The sequence below is a fragment of the Hakea prostrata genome, chromosome 10, assembly GCF_041222555.1.
Source record: "Hakea prostrata isolate BN-2017 chromosome 10, UWA_Hpros_2, whole genome shotgun sequence".
In the NCBI taxonomy this organism is placed as follows: domain Eukaryota; kingdom Viridiplantae; phylum Streptophyta; class Magnoliopsida; order Proteales; family Proteaceae; genus Hakea; species Hakea prostrata.
In genome coordinates, this window is record NC_142609.1 from 50218123 (window position 1) to 50235649 (window position 17527).

The 17527-nt window shown below is 38.2% G+C and overlaps 1 protein-coding gene across 3 annotated transcripts in view; it reads right to left on the bottom strand.

Moving 5' to 3' along the window:
• The window catches only part of DEK1 (calpain-type cysteine protease family), a 65097-nt gene that overhangs the window by 46794 nt on the left and 776 nt on the right, over positions 1–17527 (bottom strand). For all 3 annotated transcript variants that reach the window (XR_016170182.1, XR_016170183.1, XM_089136682.1), the window contains exons 2-9: positions 15504–15754; positions 11575–11757; positions 11303–11438; positions 10854–10984; positions 10642–10756; positions 9527–10535; positions 9220–9330; positions 1683–1741 (exon numbers count right to left, since the gene is read on the bottom strand). Coding sequence is in view for 1 of the 3 variants with exons in the window: in XM_089136682.1 (XP_088992808.1) it covers positions 1683–1741; positions 9220–9330; positions 9527–10535; positions 10642–10756; positions 10854–10984; positions 11303–11438; positions 11575–11757; positions 15504–15754 (1995 nt within the window). In the remaining 2 variants the exon portion in view is untranslated. The remainder of the gene's footprint in view (positions 1–1682; positions 1742–9219; positions 9331–9526; positions 10536–10641; positions 10757–10853; positions 10985–11302; positions 11439–11574; positions 11758–15503; positions 15755–17527) is intronic.

The following is a 17527-nucleotide window of genomic DNA, read 5'->3' on the forward strand; positions in this document are numbered from 1 at the left end:
CTTACTAGCCACATACAAGATGAGGTACCTTGGTGTATGCTATTTGTTGATGATATTGTTCTGGTTGATGAGACAATAGAAGGGATTAATGCGTAGTTAAATCTATGGAGATCAACCTTGGAGTCAAAAGGTTTTAAGATAATTAGAACAAAAACAAAGTATATGATGTGTAACTTCAATAAAAATGTGAAAAGCAATAAATTAGTGAGTCTAAAGGATCAAGAGATACCAAAAATTAATTGTCTTGTCTTAAGGATCAAGAGATACCAAAAATTAATTGTCTTGTCTCAAGGATCAAGAGATACAACAAATTAATTGTCTTAGGTACTTGGGCTCTACCATGAATAGTGAAGGTGATATTAATGATGTTCCTCATAGGGTTAAGGTAGGATGGTTGAAGTGGAGAAGTACTTTGGGTGTGTTATGTGACAAACATATGCCTCTTAAACTCAAAAGAAATTCTATTACATAATCAGACTTGCTGTGATATACGGGGTAGAATGTTGGGCAACCAAGAGAAGCCATATAAACAAAATAAGTGTAGTAGAGATGAAGATGCTAAGGAGGATGTGTGGCATGACCATGGAACAAAATTTGATCGAATCCCTCGAAACTTCTCATTTCCAAGAGCTCGAAATTAAACCATGAGGGAACGAAAAAGTCCCAAGTTTCTATCGAAACCTGGGAAATTTCAACGAAACCATGTGAAATTGGAAAATTTACCAAAATACCCCTATGCTTGGATGAAATTGCCTGGGCTGCTGGTAGGACAGCAGGGTACTGGTAAACCCCTTGGGTCCTCTTTGGTGGTCCTGGATCTGGTTGACATCACTGTTGCAACCCTAAGTGGAATATTTATAAAAATCTGCCAATAGTTTAGTTTCTATTTTAATTTTAGAAAGTATATTTTATTTCATTCTAATAGAGTCTTAGTTAATCTTTAATTTCTGTTTGTTACCTTAATCTTTAATTTCTGTTTGTTACTACTTTAGGAGGATACAATAAGATGTTAATATGAACCATCCGTTTTAGTTGCTTAGCTTTTATTTAGTAGTTTCTATTATTGAGATTACATATTTTTCCTCTAGAAATTTAGCCAAGCTAGAAATAGGCCTTTTATAACAAAGTAAAATAGACTTTAGAGAAATTAAATTGAGGATGAAGAGAAATATTATTAAATTATGTCTTGATTATTGCAATGATACAGGATGTGAATTGGTCTCCTGCTGGTTTTTCTGGTTCGAGGATGACTCTAACATTAGATCATTAACATGTCAAGCTTATGACTACTTAAATCTACAGATAATGAGAGTGACATATCACATTTTCATCTCAACATGACACCCGAACACAAGAAAGAATACTAACACCACAGAAATTCATGTTCCTACATGAATGAACTACCTGCCAATGGGGCCACAATACCATATAGGTGTCTTTCAAAAAATTAATTCAACACATTCATTATCATGAGAAAGACAGACAATATAGTACAGCAAAAACAACTTTTGCTAGTGGAATGACGGGGAAATCCAAAATAAGATAATGATCAAAACATAATTCAAACCCAACTACTACAACATACAGCATAAATCATTCTCTTCACCCAGAGCACATAAACTTCATGAGATACATCACCATCACAAGAAACATTAAACATTAAACCAGATGAAGAATCATACCTCAAGAAGGAAAGAAGCAAGCCAGCGCCAGTGCTTAACAACCAGGCAATAAAACCATACTGAAGATTTTGCAGCACATCAGAAACACCAAAATGGAGATGAAAATTTAAACACAGCTATAATTCATATTAAAAAAAAATACAGAAGCAAAATAAGAGAAACAATAGATAAAAGGTTGCCACTTTATAGCAACACAGCCACATAAACTGGCTTCCAAACAGAGAGACAGCTTCTCGCCAGAATTCGCACAGACAGACGAAGCATCCAAACTGCATACTTGTGCCAAACTCTTGGATATGTAAAACCATCATAACAAGACAAAGGCAATGAACAATACACACAACCCCTGCCCTAATATTTCAAGCAATGACCGTATCAAGTATCAACATACTAAATGCCAACTCTTGTATTTGACAAGCATCAATTACAAAACTATTGAGAGTATTGTAAAAGTAACCATCACTAGTAGGGGGCAATAATAGGATGAAGGCTAGGTTCAGCTTACATCACTTCTAACATGACCTCAAGAAAACCCTCAAACAGGGGGGGGGGGGGGGAATAAAATAACTTTTTAGGGGTAATAAAATGCTCATCACAAAAAGAAAGGGAAACAATGAGGAATAGCGAACAAAGAGAAATATAACTAAAGTGCAAATCCACACCCACTTCTAAAACCAGTGGGAGGCATCAATACGTAAAGGAGGGATACTGCAGTAGCACCAAGCACCCACACAGAGCTACCAGCAGACATGAAAACTGACAGTTTTTTTTTTTTTTTAATTACCAGTCCTGGTACACTAATGAGGGTCAAATTTACTACAACATGGTGACAGCGTTGATTCTTACTTCTCCTGGTAAAATGGAAGTTAGTCTTGAGCTTAAATGTATGGGACACATCACACGTGTATGATGTCTAATGCATAATAAGCCCAGTCTCGTACGAGCACTACATGTCTTTCTGTATATTTGTCGGAGCTGATGTTGACAGACATACTGCAATGCAACTGCAATACCTTGGACCAACCCAAACAGGGAACTGGGTTACTTACCAGCAGGATAATTTAGGATTACTATTCGAGATTAACATTTTACTCTGATAGCTTGAGTAAGGGATAGGCACTAAGACATTCGAAATTAATTTGAGTTTCCAATCTGAGTAGCTTTCCTTTCATGTTGAGTTTCTTTTTATTCTAGTGTCCGAGAAGTGTTGGGCTTCCTATCATGTTGGGTTCAGATTAGCCACAACTGAATGAGGGCCACTTCTTCCAAGATCCTTGAGAGAACCAACTCATATGGAACCAAAAACAGGTTTCTTGGAGTTTTAGTTATGATCTATGGAAGGTCTTTGTTATATGAGCTGAATGATTTCAATAGTAAAAAAAATATGATGGGATGGTTAGGTTTGGATTTAGGGGAAATGGGTTAGGTTTTAAAGGTTATCAAGGATACCTTGCCCATCCCATGGAGATATGAGATAAATTCCTTGAGATGGGGAACTGGTGTCTTTAGGTGTCAAAATGGGTCGAAGCTGAATATGGATAATAATATCGACTAATGATCCCCCAAGTTGGTTGACTTTGGATGGTTAAACTAGAATACAAATTCAAGATATCTTGAAATTGATTGGTTAAGATGGGGTAAACTAAGATCTAAGGTCACTAGGGTTGGGGAAATGATGCATCTAGAATGTAGGTAATAATATAGGGTAATGATCCCCCAAGTTGGTTGGCTTTGGATGGTTAAACTAGAATATGCGAGGGTTCTTGTCATGGGGGTTTTCATGAATACAAAAATTCAAGATATCTTGAAATTGATTGGTCAAGATGGGGTAAAGTAAGATCTAAGGTCACTAGGGTTGGGGGAATGATGCATCTAAAGTGTGGGAGAGATCTGATGGCTAGATTGGTGCAGATCTGACCTTGAATTTAGGGTCTCTAGAAAAATCCAAAAATTCAAGAAAAGTGAGAAAAGTTGATCTGAGAAGTGGAATGGAGTGTGGGCTTCCAAATACCTAAACAGAGAGCCTTGTACAGCTTTGGATTGAATGAGATGGAGTTTATAGGCTGTAAATTCAGCCAGAGCAAGAATCTAGGCTTGACTTAGTTGAGCATTCTGTATCATGCAACATACATGCTTCTACTTCAGCTCTTGACAACATGCACACTTCCACCTCAGCTCTTCAAAATCATGTTACATAAGCAGTGTGTTCAGTTTGATAAAGTAGTTTAGAAAATCCTGTTTACGTATACAGCTCTAGTGTAGATGTGAATTGACAACATTGTCCCCATCTCTTGTCTCCTTTTATGGTTTTTGTTATGGTAACAGTCTGACAGAGCTGCCTTGAGCAGACTTCTCAAGGTCTCTAATGGCATCGTTGTCTTCTACATCTTCTTCTTCTGGTCTCTATCCATAGCCAAGCACTCTCAATCTCGCTGGTTTTATCTCACTCCAACTCAATGCGGTACAACCTTTTGTTATGGGAATTGCAGACTTCAGTGATTGAGAGCCAAGATCTTCTTCATCACTGGTGAAATACAGCCTCCTAGCCGTGAGATCCTCGACTCTGAAGATTGTTTCAGCATTAATCCAGAGTGCATCACATGAATTCCCACAGATCGCTTGGTGAAAGCATGGATTACAGAAGCCTTGACAGAATCTGTCCTTGGCTTCGCTGTTGGTGCAAAATTTTCTTACAATCTGTGGAATACTCTCTCTACACCTTTTTCAGAAGCATTTGAGGCTCGTGAGTTCCAGCTCCTATCGGAATTGCATTTCCTTAAGAAAAAGGAGTCTGTCTCTCTTACCTCTTTCTTGACAGATTTCAAGAAAATATGTGATCAATTAGATTCTGGGAAGCCCGTTCCTGACGAATGAAAAGTGCTTTAGCTTCTTATGAATCTTGGATCTGCCTACGACAGTTTTGCAACAGCGATGTTGAAGCCCCCAATGCCATATTATGCCTTTCTTATACCCCCTTCTGCTGAGTCATGATTTGAGACAAAGGAGGTAAAACTGATCTACGTGGTCCTAATCTTGCTTTTATTGAAGAAAGATTTGGAAAGAATCCTGGTAATTCCAGAGGATCGGGTTCGTTTTCAAGAAACAGAAATTTTACTTGCAAGGGAAGCGGATTTGCACAGAATAGTATTCCGCAGTTTGGTGGTAATAAAGACAATTATGGAGGAAATTTTCCCACACAGTCATTCACCTCAGGAGTTTTCTAACACTTCTCAACAGATGACTCTCAAGTCTTTTCCTAAATCTGGTTCTAGTTCTTCAATTCAGTGTCAGATCTGTAATATATTTGGTCAAGGAGCTCTAAAGTGGCGGAACAGATCTGATAACAGCTTTCTGTCTACTGATATGCCGAATGCACTCGTTGCTGCTCATGGGTCTTCAAATATTTCTAGATTATCAGTATTGCAAGCTTGCGATACGATGCGGTTAGGTATCTATATTTTTGTTCAATGCCATATCTCTCATCTCTCAACTTATCACCTATACATACCAAAACGATACGACACACTAATACGACTGTCCTTTTAAATTTTAAACTGTTGGATTTCTTATCAATACGTTTGGAATTATTGATTGTATCAATGACTATCAAACCAATACGGACTGATACAAACCAATACATATTGATACCATCAGTACATATCAATCCAGCTCAAAAAAGGAAAAGAGGTCCTTTGCAGAGGCTGAACTATGAGAGAAACCTTGCTTTGAGACTCTCTTGAGGTTTTGTTCCTAGATTCAACTTGAGAGCTGAAATACCCACAATCTCAAAATATAAAAATTGGGTTCCTCTGCGCTCTGTCCTTTAGATTTTCATCTTGATTGGGTCTACTGAGAGATGGAATTTGTTGGACTTCAAGAAAATGGGAATGGAGATGGGTTCTCTAACCTTCCCAGGGGAACGAGAAAAAAAAAAAAAAAAAAAAAAAAAGAAAGAAAGAAAGAAAGAAAGAAAGAAAGAAAGAAAGAAAGAAAGAAAGAAAAAAGAAGAAGAAGAAAGGAAAAGATAGATCCAGTGTTCACAGATGACGAAGCCACCTCACATCTTCCTCATCAACAGGTTGTGCCCAACAATACACAGAGATATTGGTGTAACCACAAGATTGTTTTCCATAGAATTAGGGTTAGCCCAGAATCCTTTCCTTTGTGAACCATCAAAGTAATTATCAAACCTGGGAATCCGAGATTTCACAAACCTATATGGGATGGGTCTAATGGAGAAATTTAGAAAATCTGGGTTTGGGGAAATTTTAGGGTTAACAAAGAGCAGCATGGGTTGAACTTGGGGTACCCAGCCTAACCCTAGGATGAAAAGGGAAGTTGTAATTGGGTCTTGGTTTGGTTAAGGTAATCAAAAGCTATACAGTTAGGTATTGCAGGGGTTTGAGATAAATTAGGTTTTAACAAATGTTAAATGGGCTGGTCGTCTGTGACAATTTAGGGTCATAAGCAAATCCCTAATGGTTGGAAACATCGGAGGGAAAACAATCCAACTCATGAGAGGGGGATAAGAGGGTAACAATTAGGGATGGGGGAATTGGGAAACTCGCGCTTGGATAGGGAATGGATTTTTGGAAATCTTCAAGATTCTTGGTCTACCTTCTTTCTCTCTTTTCTTTTTTTCTTTCTTTCTTGTCTTTCTTTCTTTATTTCTTTTCTGTTTTCTTACCTTTCTTGTTCTGAATTCAGAATCTGCCGCAGATCTAAGAAGAGGAAGGGGAAGAATTCTGCCATGAAGAAGGGGATGGGGAAATTGCTGCAGTGGGAGGGAGGGTGCTGGGAGGTCTATGCAAGAAGAAAGAGGGGTGGGGGAAGGTTTTTGATAGGGCCACAGAGGAGGGAAGGGGTGGGGATGAGTTTTACTTCTTGACAGGGGAGGAATGCTGCTATAATGAATGAATTATTGCTTGACTCTCAAGATCTCTTGCTGAAATTAACACATAAAACATTCCAAATCCGCCGTGACCCTCCCAAGAAGACGACAACCTTGTTTGCCTCTAAACAGAAATTTTATTCATCAATTCAACTCCCTTTACAATGAGGTTAGGTGAGCTATTTATAGCCTTACAATTGGAGGGAATGACTTAAGACTCTAACTTGGAAACAAAACTGGACTTAACTAGGGAATCGTTTATTGACTAGGATTACCTTTACAACTCAATTAAATAAAACCACAGATAAAAGAAAATAACTTGAAAAATAAAGGCTAATTATCCAAAAGGAATCTTTATCAAAAATAGATTCCAAATTGCATCCCAATTTCCAACCCTAACTACGACTAACTAAACTAACTCAAAGAAGTAAAATCAGATTCGGACTTGCAAAAATTACTGGAACAAAATAATTAACAAAATAAGTGGGAAAATGACCATTACACCCTTGGGAGGGTTCGGCCAACCCACTAGGTGCACCATTTTGGTTGGGCTTTAGGGCCCCATTAGGGATTCCGCTAGGGGAGGGTTCCTGCTTACATCAGATATGTTCTTGCTTGCACCATATTCGTATCTAAAATGGCCAGTTCCCCTCTTTAATCTGCTATTTTATTCTGTAATGACTCACCTGGCAATTCATGGGCTCTTCTTTTCTTGTTCTTTTTCTCTTTCCCTTGATAAAGAAAACCTGCATCTAGATACCCATTTTTTTCTTTGTGTTGCCACAAAAGTTGTATGTTTTGTGTCACCTATCATGCTTACAATGAGAGGGTACAGATTTGTCTGTGGCTGCAGGTATAGGGGCTCATTTCACTGGTTTATCTGTATTTGTGAACAAAGATCTTGATCACTTCCGATTATGTTTTGTCTAAGAAAAGCATACTTGCTTAAAATTTGGTATTCCAGTGTGCTGTCATAGCTAGGTGAAGGCTTTTGCTGATATTTGTTTGGAACTTGGTTTGGATGGGGACGAGATTTCCATTTTACTCGGATGGTTCCTCTTAAGCACAAATATGTGTTTTATCAAGTTTCCCTACAATTTCAAATAAGGGTTGAGCACAGTTGAATCACATAATGAAAGTTCTGCAAAGTGATAATGGGGGTTAATTTATTTCCTCATCTACATTCGCAATTTCAAAGTTATGCGATCATTGATCATTTTTCTTGTCAGCCAACAGCATCCCAAAACAGTGTGGCAGAGAGAACATAGACACATTGTTGAGCTGGGTTTGACAATGTTATATTCTGTTTGTGTACATCTTTGCTATTGGGTTGGAGCCTTTTCAATAGCTATATTTCCTATCAGTTGTTTACGATCTCCATTACTTGATATGGATTGTCCTCTTAACCTGTTATTTCAGAAGCAACCAGAATATAGTGCTTTAAATGCATTTGGGTCACAGTGTTATCCTAGTTTACACGATTATAACACAAATAAGTTTGAACCTCCTTGACTTGTATTTTTCTGGGATATAGTGATGAGCACAAGGGGTATCGCTGCCTTCATTATTCTAGTGGTCGTGTATACATTTCAAGTCATGTTGCTTTTGATGAAAGTTTGTTCCCATTTCGTACCAATTCTTCCTAATATTTTGTCTCTTGAAGATTAGACTCACTCACCTGCATGGGTGTTCAAAGAGTTCTTGTGATGCTTCTCAGCCAATTTTTAGTCCACCATGTGAGTTTCCTTCTGATAAAAAAGCTGCTAAGCTGAGTTCAGAAACGTCAAATACAGAAGCTGCTGAGCCCATTTCTGAAATATTGAATAGACCAGCTGCCACGCCCATTTCTGATTTTATGGCTGAAACTAATGGGCCGAGTGCTACTGCTGATTCTGTCATTGCTCCCAAACCTCCAGTTGCACCCAATGATTGGGCCCAGTCATTACATGGCTACATGACATCGTGTGGGGATTAACAAGCCTAACCCTAAGTATGCATTGGCTGCCTCTCCCATTACAAGCGAACCTACTTCTATTAAAGCTGCTCTTTGTCATACAGGGCAGCAAAAAGCTATGTTGGAAGAACTACAAGCACTTCGACAGAACTCTACATGGGTTTTGGTTCCTAAAACACCTGACATGAATGACATTGATTTTAAATGGGTGTTCAAAACTAGGCTTAAATCTGATGGTTCCTTGGAGCATCTCAAAGCCCATCAGTGGCAAAAGGACATTCTCTACAGGAGGACTTGGACTCTCTTCAAACTTTTAGTCCCGTTAGCAAACCGGGTACCATCCGCCTTGTTCTTAGTATTGCCACGGTGTTTCATTGGCCCATTCATCAAATGGATGTCAAGAATGCTTTTCTACATGGCTTCTTGACAACTACGGTTTACATGGATCAAACACCCCAGGTTTATTGATTCCGCTCAGTCATTATAATCAATAAATACAACTTTAAAGATGCACATATGAATTTTTATAGAATGTTCATATCAATCTTCCAAGCCATTACTCAGTTGCAGGTTCCAAAAGTAAAATTAGCCAGTTTCAACTTTAATGCGAATCAGATTTCGTGCAATTGAACTCATTTAGCATATGCCACAATGATGAGTAAAAAAAAATGTTGCAAGCCTGAGGTGTGTACCTTAAGGGGTCGCGAAGTCATAGCCATCTCTTCAGCTTGTAATGACCGAAGGAATGCAATAATTGAACACACAACAGGGGATAAAAGCAAAACTGAAAATCCGAATTCAAACTGCATGTGTGAAATGCATAATAAATTTGTATCAGCAAATATAAGTTATCCCAAACCAATAGGCAATTATAAGCTAAGGTATGCCCCCCAAAAACTTCAATTTAAATGACTTCCCCACCCCCCCCCCCAAAAAAAAAAAAAAAAAAAAAAAAGAGAGAAAGAAAGAAAGAGAAGGGGGGGAAATAGTTATCTTCACCTGCTGATGTGTAGCATTGATCACTTTGATGGTCTTTGGACGAAAAATGGCCACAATGACCGTTTCAAGAATGAAGATGAAACTGAAAAGAACCCATGCTCGCTCTGGTGTACCCACTAAATATTGCACAACCATTCTGGAAATTTTCAGCCATTTTTCTAATCCCCGACGTCTTAGTTCTTCTGACAATGAAATCTGATTGGGCCTGACATTGTCCAAGCTATTTGAATCAATAACCATGGCATCAGTATTGTCTCGGTGATCTCTATCTGCATCTAAGCTACTCCGCTGCAGCAATGCCAGGATAGTTGGATCCAAGCCCTTTTCTTTCAGCATCACTGCAAAATTAGGATCTAAACCTTTATCCTGCAGTAGACTAGCTAATTCATGGTCACCTTGTCTGGCCCTCCTTTTCAGCATAGATGTAACCCTGGGATCATTTAGACTTTCCTGGAAGGCAAGAGCAAGATTGAAATCCAAAAGTTGCTGATTTGCAGAATTTGATGTACTGGACTCACACCCCAGGCTTTCTAGACCACCACTAGAACCAACCAGAAAAGAGTTATGGTGATCAAAATGTTTATCAGCAAAGGTTGCCCCTCCATCAGATTCCTGAACAACTGAACGACAGGAACTGCTGCGCAATGCTAGACTAGGCCTTCCACTATCTATGCTCTCACTATTAACTCCCTCATGGGAACTAGCATTGCCACCTAGAACGTTATTCCAGTTACTAGTTTCGCCCATTGCAGTTCTACAAACAGCATCAATACCAAGTGGACCTGCATCAACACTACTACTACGCTTTGCACTTGAGCCACAACCTTCAGAAGAGCTAGATGAACTGTTTTGCCCTTTTTGCCGGAATCCCTCTCTCAGGCGAATAACTGTACTCTGCAAGGCATCTCTCCTTGCAGCTAATGGATTTGCAGCCGATAGATGACGAGAAACAGCAGCACCAAGCAGTACAGATGCTACAACTGCATAACTGATACAATGTCCCAAATACCTGAAGGGAGGGAATTGAAGGAATTGTAAACGTCCAGACAGTTTAACTTCAATTAATTGTTGCTACATGAAAATGAAACTTTCAAACATGAAGTTCTAGAGCAAACCAATAATGCACTCCAAAGCAGATGAGGAAAACCCGATAAGTTCCAGCCACAAACAGTGCAGCAACACGACTCTTGAGAAGCTCGAAACCAAACAAGCATGCACCTATGTTCCAGTCTAGGAGAAGAAGAAAAATGGAAACAATCAGTTACACCATCAATGCATAAAAACTGGCTACACCTATACATCTAAACAACTGCAAAAAGCAACATACCCAGAATAACTACTGCAGCTGATGTAATCGCCCCCAACCAATGTGCCTCCTTTGCCGTCAAACCATACAAAATGGAGTACACAAGTAGTACAACCAGTGAGCCAAGATAGAGAAGCCCAAGATGTGAAGCTCTACAGAGACGAAGCCAAATCAGAACAAGGAGGGAGAGAAGAGGGGGTAACTATTGAATAGGGGAAATTCTGAATTTGTTTTTCAGGAGTCACAAACCCTGAACCAAGTTGGAAAGCACATTAAACCTCCACAGGTATTAAACTATGCAAATTCACCTAGTGAGCTATCCTTTTTGAGGAAAATATAACAACACTATAAAAATATAAATCTGTTCCTGGGTTCGAGCTTCCTTAAATAATTCCAAGAGAGATGAGAGCATTTCATGCAATAGTAATAGTCTGTAATACAACAGATACCGAAAGGAACCAAAAACTTGCCTGCTTGATTTCTGAGTATATAACTCATTGGGATCTGGTGGTTCAGGTAAACAAGCAACAGGCCCCACTTCAATGCAATCAGAATAAGCGAATTTGTAAGACCTTCTTACATATTCATCCACATTTAAACCAGTTCCTGATACAGTAATACATTTACAAAAGATGAGATGAGCCAATGGTAGCACTTCACATGTGTTATTAAAGAATAATTACACACCAAATCATAATAAACATATAAATCAACTTGGTTAAGAAAAAATAACAGTTATTACCATTGAAGACCATTCTGCAAATAAAAAGCATGTTGATTGCTAAGGATATTGCAGAAACACCAAAGAAAAAGCCAGAAGGTGAATATCGCTCAGACGCACTTGCACCAGCTGTGACATACACAGCACAAAGTTCATATGCACAGAGGATGGCCACAGCCAGTAGAAGAAGAATAGCAACCGCCCCTGCAAAAATAGAGCAAACAACTTAATTCTCATGAGAAATATAAAACAGCTTTTAGAAACCCCCCCCCCCTCCTTTTTTCCCTTTTCAACCAAAAAAAAGGAAACCAAAATGAGCACTTTTGAGAATTGTATTACATATCAGTTTTGAGTGCCACAGAAGAAATGGTTAATATTACTGTGACTGTTCAAATTCCAAAATTTTATTACACTAGTAAGGCATTCCTATAAAGGCTTGGGACGAAAAGAAAGACTTCATAATTTTAAGGACTAAGAATTTAACAATCTAAAACTGAATCTACAGTGTCCCAGAAATAGAATGCACCACCAGACTCAAGTATACAAAATCAGAACTGTATTACGGAGGAAGAGAGAAGGCAGTTACCTGTCTTTCCCTGATTCCCCCTCAAGTCTTTCCTATCAATTGTCTATCACTATATTTATCTCTCTCTTATCAACCATATATTAAGTTATCTTATTCCCTTGCAGGTGCATATAAACGATTTCAATTGGCTTTTTTACGTAACCCCCAAATCGAGGTCTAATCTTCAGGATCAGTTCAGTCGAATCAACAGTAAGATTAGGGTTCAACAATTTGCTTGGGGGACAAGGGCTTAATAGGGTGTTTTAGGTTTGTAGGAAGGGGATCTCAGGGCTTGGCTACAAGGGCAAGGTTTAATGGATTCAAGTATGAACCTTGCTACAATCATGGTTGTCAAAGCATCTGCCTATGCGGCGAGGCAGTTTTTCAACCGCCTTGTTTTGAACCGCTTAATTGACGTGCTTTTCTCTTTTTTACCGCTTTGTCGCTTTGCACCCCTTATTGCCGCCTAGATGCTAAGGCAGCCCTTTTTTTACATTTTGTACATACTATTTTTTTTCTTAATTTTATTTTTTAAATCAAAATTTATTCTACAAATCTTCATATAAATTTAATAGTTAGTCATTTAAAATCGAAGCCCAAACTGCAAAGGAACTCCGACTATAAATTTGATATGTCATTGCTTTCAGGTGACTGAAGATATATCAGGCTTTTATTTGCTGCTTTTTTTGAGATTTTGGTTGTTATATGTCCATGTGTAATGCTACACATGAGGGGGCGATTGGAGACGCAATGCATGTACAAGCTTTTATCTTAAGATGGTATTCTACAGCAACTATCTACTTGGCTCATAGTGACCCACACCGTCTTTTACCTATCTACTTGGGTCGTAGTAACCTATACTGCCTATTTGGTTCACACCAACCTATATTTGACTTGTAAGAGACCTTTGTTCAAGGCTCATTTTCTGTCTTGGCTGAGCAGAATTATTACCTATTACCCACTACTGGCCTTCTTGTGAAGAGCTTATTGTAGATACTGGAGCCACGCTTTTTATCTTCTCTTTTGAAGATTCATGCCTACAACCCACCTCTTATTAAGTAACCACTGGAGATGCTAAACTTTTGAGCCAATTGCCACTTACTACTACTGGCATCATTCGGATAGTGCCTTTGACATTATTGTTGCTGCTCTACTTATGGATGTGGTTCATGTTCACTAGAATCATTACTGCCTAAAGTTCTCATTGTTGGATAGTTCATTCAACATAAAGATTATTTATTGAAGTCATTGATTATCTCCTGATGAAGTTCTCTTAGTGTTTGCTGGCATTTGCCATTGCTATTTGTGCTCTAGATTGAAGAAGCCTTCTTAAAAAATGTTCTTGTACTCCAACTTGAGAGGGAAAGTTAAAAGAGTTGTAGTTCCATTTCTATTTTATCTTATGTTTCAATTTTTTATTTCTTTGCTATAGGGGTGTCCAACAATATTGTATTGGTGGTACAATACATAAGGTACAAAAAATTGGTACCCAAAACTGAAACCGTGCCGTACCATTTTCCTATCTACAACTGCAAACCACTACCGTTTCAGTACAAAACTGGTACATGAAATCGGAATGAATACAGTATGAAATGGTATGGTACGAGTTTGAAAAGTAAGCAGTATGATTTTGGTACATACCGGTGACATGACAGCAGAAACCGATACCACACCATCCCAGAGCAAACACCTGTTTTCCACAAACCATACCATACTTTTTTTCAAATGATTCGGTACGGTCAGTTTCAGTCTCGATACTAGAGTGACACCCTTACTTGGTTGACAAGGATCCCATCATGGGCTCAATATTGGCCTTCTATTTTACTTCATTTTCTTTCCAATAATATGTAATCAGTTTCAGGAAGCTTAATATAGGGATCAGAAAATTTTTCCTAATCACAGAATTTCTAAACGATGGAATCATGACAGTGTGCACACATGCAATGCTCCTCCCTCCTTCTCTTCTTTCTGTTCCTTGTTCCTTTTGGTAATGTTTAATTTTATTTCTGTAACAGGGATCTTAGGGAGTAAGAATACTCAACAAAATATTTATATCTGGAAATTGGGTGGTAAGAATGGGGTCAAACTGGGATCTAAGGTCACTAGGTTGGGGGTATGACGTGCCTAAAATGTGGGACAGATCTAATAGTTAGATTGGCGTAGATTTGACCTTAAATTTTGGGTGTCATTGGAACCCCCAAAAATTCAAGAAAAATTGAAGAAAATGTGATAGGAGAAGGGGATTGAAGGGTGCAATAACACTTGAATGAAGCCTTAAGGATGGAATACTCAAATAGACGATGAAGGTTGAACTCTAGTCTTCAAATAGTCATAAGTGTGTAGGCTTGATTTCACCTTCAGAACCCTTCTTGCCCTTGGATCTTTGATTCCCAATTGACAAAACAAGGTCTTACTAACAAACACACGAGGAATTACTAGAAGAGAGACTTTCTTATTCAATATCCAGTCTGATCTCTCTGCGTATTATATTGGAGTTCCCATCTTCAAGCTAGACTCTAACTTGAAAATAGAAACGAACTCAACATAGAAACTGCTTGACTTAAACTAAGAGAAAACTAAAAATTACAAAAAATAAAAATAAAAAAGACTATTCCACCCTTATAACATAAGTTCAACAGAATTTACATAATTCGACCAAGAAAAATACCCTAGACCTCTCTTTCCCACCACTTCCCAACTAAGTCATCCCATCCATGTATAACAAACCCCACCACCAACCTCCTTCAAAAAATAATAATGTTAATAATAGATAAATAACACACAGGAAAGATCTCTCTTTATAACTCTCAGTGTACATGTGTAACACTCTAATCATTGCACAGGGCAATCACTAGTTTATTAACAGTATTCACTAACTTTGTCCTGCACTGAGGATAATTAAAAACCACATTGGGAACTCATGTGCAAATGTCCACCAACTAATCCAATCTAGACCATGTTCAAAATCTGTGAACTCATTGAAGTTGAATAGGCTATGCAAGGATTCATCTATTGCACAAAGGTCCCCTGATTGATGCATAATAGAATCAATGAATCCTTGCCTGGCTGACCAATAGCCAACAAATCAGTCGCTGCCTACACAACAATCAACAGGGAACTTCACCAACCAGGGCCTCATCGATTGCATTTGTCACACCAACTGATGTATATTTAGGGGTCTATCAATCCATATTAGGGGGTCAATTAATCCATGTCTGTCTCCCCAATAGCCAAATATATTTGTGTCAAGATTTTTCTTCTTTTTTCTTGGTGAGTGTTGGTTAATCAAACAAGGAAATGTGACCTTCCCATTCATTTAGTGCCTTTAACAACACTAAGTATAAATGCCATCATCTTAACTAACGGAAGGGTAGACAGTACATACTTGAACTTTGCCATTGTGTTCTCCACCAAAGCATGATGGCATAAAAGGCCAACAGAAGAGCAGAGCCAGCCATTATCACAGCCAGTCCAATAATATCCCGACCCAGTAGAGCAATCAACCAGCTTCCCCAAATGATAAGCACAGCGATTGGAGAAAGAACAACTATCCATGCAGAGAGAGATAGGATACCACAAATTACACCCAACTGAGATCCTTTTATAACATCTGGCCATTTTCTGGCAAATATCCAACTGATGTAACAGGAAAACAATAAAAACAATGTATTAGTAACATTAGGAAACTACAAAAAAGATGTGATTCAATTACAAGCTATATAAAAGATAGATGGGAAAGAGGTACTGAAACATGGATAGCTATCCAGCAAGGAAGATATGAATGCTAACTGACAAAGGATGGGACAAAATGTGTGTGTGCACATTTAAACAAACAGCAGTACCAATAATTGCAATAAATTTACAACTAGAATGTACCTATAGTATTTTCTTTTTTACTTTTTTCAAATCTTTTGCACTTCAAGAATACCAAAGGATTCCACTGCAGGTTATACCCAGATGGAAGAAACTAGCATATATTAGAAACCAGAGATCATTACAGCCATTCAGAAATGAGGAATGAACAAAATCAGCATAGGAGATTCAAACCAATAAACCTCCTAAATTAGTGAAAAATTAATATACTAAACAACTTATTAGGTCCGGCAGAATAAGTCCCCCTCCCTTACTTTAATTTGATTCACAAAAATAATATCTTTTGTTGAAATTTGTCTTATGAATTGAGCAATTAAATCCAGCAGTAGTCACCGACGGCAGTCATATTCCCATCAAACTTGAACAGCACCACATGGGTTCAGATAGATTTGGACCAATATTTTAGAAAGAAAACTCAACCTAAGAGAACTAGAGTAGCACAACAGAAGGGCTTCCTATTCTTAACTTTTATTCTTTCACAAAAGCACTTGAAAAGTTTTTCAACAAACAAACAGGATTACAATTGAGAACCACAATTAGGGATCCGTAGTTGACAAAGATAGTGCCGAATTGTTAAGACAATTGCCCAAAAACTTAAATGTTGGCGCACATCTAGCTTATGAGATTTGTCAGTCTACATATGACCAGAGAACATATTTGACTACAACTGATCCCTCACTAAGATAACAGCAACAACCAAGATTAGGAAGGGGGCAGTACCAAAATAGATTTGTTTTCGAAGTCTCTCCCTTCCCCACCAAAAATAAACCAATAAATAAATAAAAGAAATAAAAAGACCATCCTTGCCATAAATAAAAAGAAAAAGTAATTGAAGTCCATGAACTCCAGAGCACCAACACTTCACTTAGATACATATCTCTGACTCTGAACAAATGTTAAATAATATTTCCATCCACATACACTTGAATCCCAATATTTAAGCATATCCTAATATGGCCACTAAATCGATGAAATGTTAAATGTAGCCTTCGCTCATGTAAATTAAACAGTAATGGATTGTTTCTCCAGCCATGCATGCGTATATTGATTTAACACACTGAGATTGTCGGATGCCCCTTCAAGCATACGTGAAGGCACGACAGTCAGGGCAAGGGGTGAAAAAACAAATTTGAACATTATTTCTTGCAAAAAACAGCACCACGATATCACATGTCACCATGACAACAGGGTGTGGCAATTCTAAGGGAATAATGGGACTTGAGGATATGGAAATTATTTAACTAGTGGTGGTTAAACATTTCACCAACAGAATGAACTAAACCGGGAAAAAATGGTCACCTATAATTAGAAATGAAAATACTATAGTGGCAAACGGGTGATAAAAAATTGCGAAAACCCACCACGACCTCTCGTACCATCATGAAGCGGGTCTGTGGCTAACCTAAATCGATCATCCATTGGGAGAATGTGGCAGGGATTTGTCTAGTGGGTTACACATTCAACGACCAGATTGAACTAAACCTGGAAATGATAAGCATAATACCTAGAACTAGCAAATGTAAATTTAAACACAAA